The 10225-nt window shown below is 42.8% G+C and overlaps 1 protein-coding gene across 1 annotated transcript; it reads left to right on the top strand.

The window, feature by feature from the left end:
* The first annotated feature begins 323 nt into the window (after nt 1-323).
* On the top strand, nt 324-9870 carry LOC105897379 (solute carrier family 22 member 4-like). The gene is made up of 10 exons (XM_031587009.2): nt 324-2369; nt 3134-3237; nt 3568-3722; nt 4156-4327; nt 4626-4761; nt 5036-5130; nt 5537-5874; nt 6292-6474; nt 8941-9076; nt 9290-9870. Exons 1-10 carry the CDS (start codon nt 2007-2009, stop codon nt 9351-9353), a joined length of 1746 nt encoding a protein of 581 aa, XP_031442869.1. The 5' UTR covers nt 324-2006; the 3' UTR covers nt 9354-9870.
* The last annotated feature ends 355 nt before the right edge of the window (nt 9871-10225 follow it).

The raw sequence follows: 10225 nt of genomic DNA, 5'->3' as shown, positions 1-10225 counted from the left end.
GAAATACACAGGTTGGATACCAATTAGACCAATCTCACTTAAATTACCAAATAAACCTGAATGCATGAGATAGAAAATAACATAACCTGAGATGAATAACCAAACCTGAGATGAATGTCTCTCCTTCACCCTTTCTCTCACCCAATGATAGAATAAGAGTGCAGGGGAAGAGAGGATCTCCACACTCAAAGACAGGAAAGGAGAAGCAGCTGTTGACAGTTGACAGTTAAACTAATTAACCCATGCTGTATATCCTTACGGAATACAGCATGTGGTAATTAGTTCAACTGTCAACTGTGACCAGGCTCTGGGATGCCTAATAGCAACCAACGCATGGGGGTTGCTGTGAAAACAAACAGTCCAAGTTGAGAAGCTGTGGTGTGACTGCTAACTTTTGACCCCCTGGCCAAACACAATGAATGATTCAATCCAGAAAATGGAGTCCAGAGGGAATGCTGCCTTACATTGTTACTTGTCTTCCCTTAGAGTTGTGATCGCATAGGTCTTAGTTCTTTGTTAGTTTGTGGAGTGATGCAGTATTGTGATTCCCTCCTTTGGTGTGACTTCAGTGTGTTGAGTGTGGGCGTGAGTGTTTAAGTTTGCTTTATCTTTAAAGTCAGGGCCTGAGCTGCCTCGATAGAGGTGTTCCAGCTGGACACTAGTCCTTCCAACGGTCACTTGTTGTTTTTACTTTTTTATTTTTGAGGCTATGCTAGGGTGGGGGCATGCTTCAGGTTGTTACAGTGGACTGCGGCCTTTGTTTACTGTGGAGCCACCTCGGCCTGGTATGCCTCAGAAGATAGTTAGCTTAGTTTGGATTTGTATAAAGTTCTGTGAGTTCTCGTGCTCTTTATTAGGCATTGCTGTGTTGGGTCCATGATCCTAACTTTAGTGTATTTACTGGCTATTGTTAAGTTCTTGAGTTTCTAGCGCTTTAGGCTTAATTAGGCTTAAAGGGTAGTATCCAGGCCTACTTTAGAATATGGTGTTGCAGCCATTTTGTGTAGTTTTGCCCCCTTGTGTTAGCTGTGTGCTCTATTGGACCTATTTTGTGTTTTTGGTGCATGTAAATAAGCAGCAGTGGTTGCTTTGTGTAAAGCCTTATTTGTGTCTAGCTGTTGTGAAATAATGGTGACTTTTGAGGGTTTTTGAGAATCGCCTAGTGAAGAGCTGCTTGAAAACTTCACTAAATAAACAACTTCAGCTGGCATCTAGTTATCAAACTTTCGAGCTTTTTAAAAACAAAAAAAATCAAGCAGGTCATCAGCAGATAGCAACATCTTATTACAACAGAGTCAAATAGTCATATCGCATTCCAGACAGCTGTTAACCCAGTTTGCCCAGTATTGAGTGTTCGCAACAAAATTGCAGCTGAAATTGTCAAATGGAAACATCAGCAAGCCTACATAAATATATAAAGCCAATATTTCAGCTGATGTTTTGCTTGTGTTCATTCAAGAAACAAGGTGGGTTGAACGTCGACAGCTAACTATTAGCACCCTTGCCAGCAACCAGAAGTAATCTCTGCTAATTTAGCCAATAGAAACTAAGTAAATTCTACACATTTCCACAATTGAATGCAGTACAAGCCAGAAAACAAGAAAAACAAGACAAGGTTCTCAGTCAGAACTCAATGTGTTAGTCAGCAACAAGTAAATCAAGTTAGTCAGAACCTAAAGCAAATTACTCTATACTGGTTTGAAGGGGGTGGTAAGCAGGCATTTCTTTATACCCATACAGCAGCTCCACTTTTCCAGAGCATACGCCCCCCTCAGTACTTTTGCCTTTTGCTCCACCCCTTGCCCTGCTGTGCCCACCCCTACTGGCACACAGTGCAGAATGCAGAGTGGAGTTTATTTTCCTCTTGATATGAGCCTGACATGACAGGAGAGAGTCACCATCAGAGTTTGGCCTCCTTTCCTCTTTAGCCTCCTCTCGTCCATGACCTTTGACTGCCGTTGGGCCCATTCCAACTTCTGCGCCGCTGCCGTGCTGTCGCCATCTCCATGGACTATGATGAGGTCACCTCTTTCCTCGGAGAGTGGGGAGCTTTCCAGAAAGCCGTGTTCCTCTTGCTCAGCCTGAGCACGGTGCCCAATGGCTACGCGGGAATGGCAATGGTCTTCCTTGGGGACACGCCGGGCCACCGCTGCCAGCTCCCCTTCCTCAACGCCAGCCATCACCACAACCTGAGCCAGGCACTGCCCCTGGAGGAGTGGGCCGGAGGAGGGGGAGAGCAGGCTTTCAGCAGGTGTCAGCGCTACAGGCGGGCGAATGGCACGGGGCCAGGTTTCAGCAACGACACGGAGGGCTGTCTGGATGGCTGGCACTTTGGCAGCGAGCAGTACAAGTCCACGATAGTGACCGAGGTACAGAGAAAGGGTCTATTTGCATTCAAATGAACTCTGTTATAGGGGGGAACACGCTGTTTATCTGCAAATGAATAACGTCTAAGATGGTTTCTACTCTCCAGAGTTCTAACTGCTAAGCAAACCAAATAGCTTAATTTATGACAATTTAGCCACAGCTGAAGAAGTAAGTGACTACAGTCACTGTCAGCTGGGCTGGTAGCTGGTAGGTAGCTCACTAGTTTCAGACTCCTTACTGCTGCTTTAAAGTACATAAAAACAGTGTGGCAATAATAATGAATAGGGAAATGTATTGTTCTGTATAACCTTACTGCTTTGCTATTCACAAAAACCTTCTTACCTTCTCCTTTAAGGGCAATAAACAAATACATGCCCACCTGATCACTGTCATATTTAGGAACATGTCGATGTTAAAAGAACATAGCCATGAAACATGTAAAGCATCTTGGACACGCCATCAGGTCACTGTTTTTCCTAAGATGTTTTCTGTTTTCTGTTTTCTCACTGTGTGGCGTGAAATTCTTACACTTCTTGTTTTGATGTGTCATCTAATTTAATATTTGGCATCAAACAGTAGTCTTCAGTCTTCAGCATGTCCCAGTTTTAATTTGATAATCGTTCAAACCAACTCTTAGTATGCATCTGTCCATGAAAGAGAGAGAGAGAGAGAGAGAGAGAGAGAGAAAATATCTGGTCTGGTCTGTCTGGTAATGGGGGGTGTATAGAATTTTGGTCTCACATGTTTTTCTGTTCCTGTTTTACAGTGGAGTCTTGTGTGCGGAGACTCCTGGAAGGTGCCATTCAGCCTGTCTGTATTTTTCATGGGTGTTCTGAGTGGCTCATTTGTGTCTGGCCAGATCTCCGACAGGTACTAGAACTAACAGTAGAGGCGCTCTTCTCTCAAATGTCTTCAAAAATCTAGGTGAAATTTAAGAGTTTAAGTCAGAATGTCTCTTGCCACAGGGTATTGATGACCCGCTATTCCGTCCAGTCATCTAGTTGTTCTAGTCCATGTTATTCTGATCATTTCTGTCCTCTCGAGCCAGTGAATAATCTGGGAGGTTAGAAATAAAAGCTACATTTATTTCTGTTTGCCAAAACTAACAAGAGGTGAGAAGATATGCCATGAGGTACATCATGAGATCAGCTCTGTCATGTTTGATCCACGTGTTTCGGGTCATTTCTCCCACGTCTGCAGATTTGGTCGTAAGGTGACACTGTTCGTTACCATGGCGGTGCAGACCGTCTTCAGTCTCGTGCAGGTGATGTCTGTCAGCTGGGTGATGTTCTGTGTCCTCTACTTCATCGTTGGCCTGGGTCAGATCTCCAACTATGTTGCTGCCTTCGTCTTAGGTACAGGCTCAATGTATTAATATTTACTATGTACTGTATGGATGGCTCTCGGTATCTCCAGAGAGGTCATGTGAATGACAAAAACAAATGTTCTGGCATGGGGATTCAGTTCCTTATAAGTATTGTGATAAGTGAAAATAGCACACAGGCAATTATAGGTTCTATACAGTAAACAGTTTTCTGTTCACTAGAAACAGGCATTTTTGTCGGTCTCTGACCTGTATTTTTAATTCTCTACTTTGCAAATGAAAATTAAATTTCACTTTGCAAACTAAATTCCTTTTACATTTGCAATTAATTTGTGTTTCCACATTGATGGTTTTCAATTGAAGTAGTAAAATGACAGTGGATAACAACTAGCCTCAAACGACTGACTGTGTTATCCTATCCTAACAATACTATCCCATAAATCTGTCCTGTGATGAACCTGTAGGCTCAGAGTTGCTGGGGAAGTCTACCCGGGTGACCTTCTCTACCCTGGGTGTGTGCGTGTTTTATGCTATTGGCTACGCTTTGCTCCCGCTCCTTGCATACTTCATTAGAAGCTGGAGAGTGCTGCTGGCGGCGCTTTCATTACCAGGGCTCCTCTACATTCCCCTCTGGTGGTAAGACAGTGTCACTGCATGGATAAGAATGTTTATGGTGTCTGTGGCTTGAGTGAGGGAGAGAGCGAGGAAAAGATGGGAAGGCCAGACGTTTGCCACACTTGCAAAACCTGGGTGAAGAAATGAAAATAACTATGATAAGGCATTACAGTGTAACTTAATCATTTCCTGCCATACAGATACCAATTTTTATCTAATTTTAAAATTTCATTTTCAGTCTTGGAAAATAAAGAAATTGAATGGCAAAGCAGATTGACTCAAAAACACACACACACACACACTTCTTGCTTTATGGTAGGCTGATTCCAGAGTCTCCGCGTTGGTTGCTAGCCCAGGGCCGCATCGACGAGGCAGAGGCAATTGTACGAGCCATAGCCAGGAAAAATGGAGTAACTGCACCAGCAGTCATATTCAAGGATTATCAACTGCAAGAGGTGATACATCTCCATTCCTTTTACATTACACTTATATACACTCACTTAGTAGTTGCTATTATCTAAGACTTACAGTACATGAAGACATTAATGTACATGATCTTAGTATTTTCTATTTAGTTAAAGTTGATGGCATTAAAAGTAATTGCCCTCGGCATGAACTGCCAGAAAAGTTTTAGGTTAATATGTGTCACACGTATTTTACATATCATAGTTACACTTTGATTGGAATATTTATTAATTCATGCATTCATGTAAATTCAAAATCCCACAGGTTACTGACCAGTCACACAATGCAACAAACACATACATGGACCTCGTCAGATTCTCCACGATCAGGAACATAACCTTCCTCCATGCTTCTGTGTGGTAATATGCCTTATGTCAAATGGCTAATATGTTGCTTGGTTGAAGGATCTTCCATCACAAGGATGGTTTGTCCTAGATTCTAAACTGACCATTTTGAGCCTGCATACTGCAGTCTGTTGGTTAAATGTCCCAGACTTAGGCACACCAAAATGGTTGAATTATACTAAATAAACAGGTGATGGTTTTTTTTATTTGCGTGTCCATGCCACTTTATTGTATTTAAAATTTAGTTTTTCATCATAATTTTACCATTTTATTTGCACGAATCACATGGTTCAGTTGGCAGCTGTGACTATAATGACCGAGCTGTTTATCAAGAAGTGACCTGAACAATCTGAATAGAGCAGGAAAGTGGTCCATTCATCAACGAGTGTGGTTATTCTTAAATTAATTAATTAATTTGACCGAGTAAACTACTCATACTACTGCATATGATATGTAGATATGGCAACAGCTTACACCATAGTCGATGCTCAAATCTCCATTGCCATCGTCATCATTTTTTTCACTGCTCACACATTCCATTTAGGTTCATCATCAGCATCAGCTACTTCGGCTTGTCCTTGAGTACCCCTAACATGAATGGAGACCCCTACCTTAACTGCTTCCTCTCAGCCCTGGTGGAGATTCTGGCCTACTTTGCAGCCTGGCTCCTCCTCAAATGGGTCCCCCGGCGAGCCGTCCTCACAGTCCCGATGCTCACGGGGGGTCTGGTGCTGTGTCTTATCCACTTCGTGCCTCCAGGTGAGTCAGTGGCTTACAGTGAGTTACAATGAGAACATTATATATGTACACGTAGCCAGATTACACTGTGTTCATTATGGTCCAGAGACTCTTTGTTAAACCTACTTCATCAGCCATTAGCCAATCTGCATCGAAACTATCTCCTATTGTGGAAATTACGACTTCTTTTTCATGTGATCACCTAAACAAAGCCACCCTCCCCCTCAATTTTCATGAAAACTGAGATAAAAAAAATATATACTAGCACCATCAGACCAATGCATTAAACCTTTTCCGATCTTCTTGCATAACCAAAGAAAGTTAAGAACCAGTCTCCGCTGTGCAATGGTTTTCAATGAATTGCAATAGAACGCTTTTACTGCAGTGTCTGTGCCTCCAATTCTGACAGAGCCTTCAACTGTTCTGCTGTCTCTGCAGACTACAGCGTTTTGAGCATGTCTCTGGCCATGGCTGCCAAGTTTGGTGTCACGACTGCTTTGTCAGTTCTCTACATCTCGGCCGTGGAGATGTTCCCCACTGTGGTGCGAGGGATGGGCATAGGGATGTGCTCCATGGCCTCCAAGATAGGGAGCACCATCGCTCCCTTCTTCCCTTTTCTAGGTGAGTACCCAGGTTAGGCCTCATCTCAGGCGTGGTGTAAGCTCTGTCTATGTCTGTCCTTTCGGGAGAGGTCAGTGTGGGGCGGTTGAAGGGGAAGCAGTTTATTGGTGTTTACATGTGCATGTCTTTCAGATCTACCCTCAGGGCTCAAGATAGGTGGGCTAACCACAGGGTTAAAAGTGATGGACGTTTGTCATGCTATCAGCACCTCTGTATGAGGTTGACAACTTAACTGCTGATTATATGCCCCCTAATTGGGGTACAGTAAGACTGTCTGAGAGTGTGTGAATATGGTGTGCATGCGTGTGTGTATGAATAAAGCGTGTGTGTATGTGAGTGTGTGAATATAGTACGTGTGCGTATGAGTAAAGTGTGTGTGTATGTGTGTGTGTGTGTGTGTGTGTGTGTGTGTGTGTGTGTGTGTGTAATGGACAGATGGTCCTAAAAGGAGAAAATAGTCTTGACAGCATTTTAGAGCAACAGGTCAAAGCTGTTTCCATCTCTTAGTCTCTCATGCCATAGACTAGCTGAGTCAGAACCAAACTGAGCTGGGCTTGCATAAACCCAGGTGTTAAAACCTGTTCTTGTTGTCAAGGTGAAATGCAATATTTCCGTCTAAAGTCTGTCACAGTTGCCTCTCAGGGACACAGTCCTGGGCAGACTCAGAGCGTAACACGACCCATGTAAAAGAAATAAACCAGGTGCATATATTTTACCTGTAGCCTGAAGTACTGCATTGGCACCTTGCCTAGTGCCTGGGGGGTATTAGTTTTTATGACCTGTTTCATCCTGATACTTACGGCTTACACCTACGCATACTTCAGTTTTATAGATGAAATATCCATCTGTCAGATATACAGTCATGGCCAAAGGTGAGGTTTTGGCAGTGACACAAATTTTGTGTTTTGCAAACTGTACTGCTTCAGTTTTCGTGGTGGCAATTCACATTGTTTCTAAATTATTGTGCAGAGTGATCAGATGCATTTGAATTAATTGCAAAGAGCTTGCTCAATATTGGCAGCAGGTAGGTATGAGTGCATCTGCACACACAGTGAGGTGAAGACCTTTGGATAACGGCCTGGTGTCAAGAAGGGCAGCAAAGAAGCCACTTCTCTCCAAGAAAAACATCAAGGATAGACAAAAATTCTGCAGGAAGTACAAGACTTGGACAGCAGAAGACTGGTGCAAAGTTATTTTCTCTGACGAAGCCCCCCTGGCTCGGAGATCATTACATTGAAATTTTGGATCTGTGACCAGGAAACTCCCCAGATCTTAATCCCATCGAGAACCTGTTGTCAATCCTCAAAAAGCGTGTTGACAAGCAGAAGGCCACAAATTGTGATCCACTCTGAGCACTAATAAGGCAAGAATGGATCGTCGCCATCAGTCAGGATTTGGCCCAGAAGCTGATAGCCAGCATGCCAGAGGGGATTGCAGAAGTTATGAAGGAGAAGGGCAACACAGTAAATATCGACTTTGCATAAATTTGATGTATTTGCCAACAAAAGCCTTAGAAACTTATGAAAGGCTTTTAATTGTTCTTCAGTATGCCATAGAAACATATGAAAAAAGAATGTAAAAATACTGAGGCAGCAAAGTTTTGCGAAAAACTAAATTTGTGCCACTGCCAAATGTTTTGCCCATGACTGTACAAGGTATGAAGTACTCATTTAAATGTCATCACTGTCTGCATCTCTGCACAGAAAAACAACATCATCCACAAGGGTGATAACTTCATGTCTGTCCAAAAGACTTTTCTGAAAATGCCTCTACAAAGTGTACAGTGTCACATCTTTAACTGAGTATTGTTAGGTAAAGTGACAGAGGTGGAGACGGAGGGCCCTGCATCAGTTCACACAGTAAATGATTGCCTCTGGGTCGCGTCCAGCTTTGAGACACACACGACGAAGGCTACACTCTCAGGTTACTGTCTGGCCTCTCAGCTTGCATACATCAAAGAGCACTTTGGTGTCGACTGAAGACACCTGAGACATCTCTGGAGTGGGCAAAGTAGTTCTGCCTTAAGGTTCTGTTCTGGATCAGTATAGTGTGACAAATGCCGGTGGGTAGTGAGCTGCGCAGTGTGTAAACTCCACTCCCAGAAAAACAGGCAACAAACACTTGAACCCATAGGCTTCAGCCTCTTTACCATCTCCCATGCATAAGGTTATAGTCACTAGCCCGTTGCAGGGCTGTGCCTCACACAATGCAGGCTAGGTTATAGTATCCCAGCACTACTCTTCTGCAGTCACTGATGAACTCTGGGTTAGCATATTGTGTTGATTGTAGCTCTAATAAAACTGAGATGTTGTCAAGTTTGTTTTAGTTAAAGCAACCACTTATTTATTATAGTTTATTTATTATTAGTTATTTTGTACAACGATATAGAGCATAACGAACTGCAGGCTGTTTTATTCTTGCCTTGTGATGTATAATTCATAGCTCTCCTGAATGGTCTTCTCTCAGATATCTATGACAAAAAGCTTCCGTACATCTTAATGGGCCTGCTGACACTGGTGGCTGGTCTGCTGAGCACCCTTATGCCTGAGACACGAGGAGCTCCCCTCCCACAGCAACTCTCCGAAGTGCCGACCCTGAACTGGTCAGTGTGAAAGGCAAATACTGAAATAAACACACAAGCAAACACACACACACACTTAGACATACTTCTACTTTGATTGACTCATTTGTTTTCTCTTCCAGACACACAAACACACACACACACACCATGCACAGATGCTATGGTGCAAAACCAAAACAAAATGTTTATGCCCTTTTGACCTTGTTAACCTTTTGCAAACCCCTTGTTTTCTAGGTTTTGTACTAAATGTAAAGTACCTGCCAAACAGAAGCACCCTGAAGAAGATGGAGGTCTCTAAGGGTGGCACACTCAGTGCCTATAAATGACTGCAAATAGATGGGGTCTATCTAACAAGATCAGACTATTTAATTGTCAAACCCCAGAAGAATTCCACAGGAAATGTAAATGGCAGTGGCACCAGAGTTAATATGGCCTATGGGAGACCATTGTACGATGTAACATATTTTCTTATAACATACTGTGGCGTGCAGTGGGAGTGTGTGTTATGTGAGTGTATTCCCTTCATGTCCCTGTCATGTGATGTGTCCCAATGTTAATAGTATAGAATGTATTTGTCTTAAGAGTTACGTTTTTTACTGTTCTGTTTTGCAATGTCTGGTGTTTCCCTCTTGTGTTATTGTCAGCGTGTATTTGTAGCGATGTAGAGCCAGTGGGATTTGTTAATGCCCTGTGTTGAGGGTCTTTTCCCACCCTGAGTCTGTAAAGTGTGTCCGCGTAAGAGAACCCCGCTTCCATATGCCATTTTGTTCTTGAATGGTTCTGCCTGTTTTGATAAATGGCAAGAACACCAAAAATGCACCTGACTGTGAGATCTCTACAATACCGGTCACAACAATAAGGCCACCTCTAGATGCCTCAAGAGTTGTATTTCTTAATCTACAGGTGAGTTTAGATTTTATTGTTATCACATTGTCATAAACGGACAAGTTATCCATAGCTGTTTACATCCCCAAAAGCAGTTAATATCCCAAAGTCTTTCTCTCCTCAACATTTTTCTTTAAATCTGGAATCAAAAATGCCCAATGATGACACAGAGCTGTCAATGTTAGTACGAATCTTCATTCTTGACAGCATTGATGTAGCAGCAGCAGCAAAGGTGATTATCTTAAATTATTCATGGATTTATGGGCACACCTTTGCTGCTGCTGT

The sequence above is a fragment of the Clupea harengus genome, chromosome 20, assembly GCF_900700415.2.
Source record: "Clupea harengus chromosome 20, Ch_v2.0.2, whole genome shotgun sequence".
NCBI lineage: Eukaryota > Metazoa > Chordata > Actinopteri > Clupeiformes > Clupeidae > Clupea > Clupea harengus.
Note: the sequence above shows the minus strand (reverse complement) of the source record. Positions and strands in the feature narration are given on the sequence as shown.

Coding starts and splice junctions, on each gene's coding strand:
- LOC105897379 (XM_031587009.2), top strand. CDS start 2,007: ATGGACTATGATGAGGTCACCTCTTTCCTCGGAGAGTGGGGAGCTTTC. Junction 3,238..3,567: donor TCTGGCCAGATCTCCGACAG/GTACTAGAACTA, acceptor CCACGTCTGCAG/ATTTGGTCGTAAGGTGACAC. Junction 4,328..4,625: donor CTCTACATTCCCCTCTGGTG/GTAAGACAGTGT, acceptor GCTTTATGGTAG/GCTGATTCCAGAGTCTCCGC.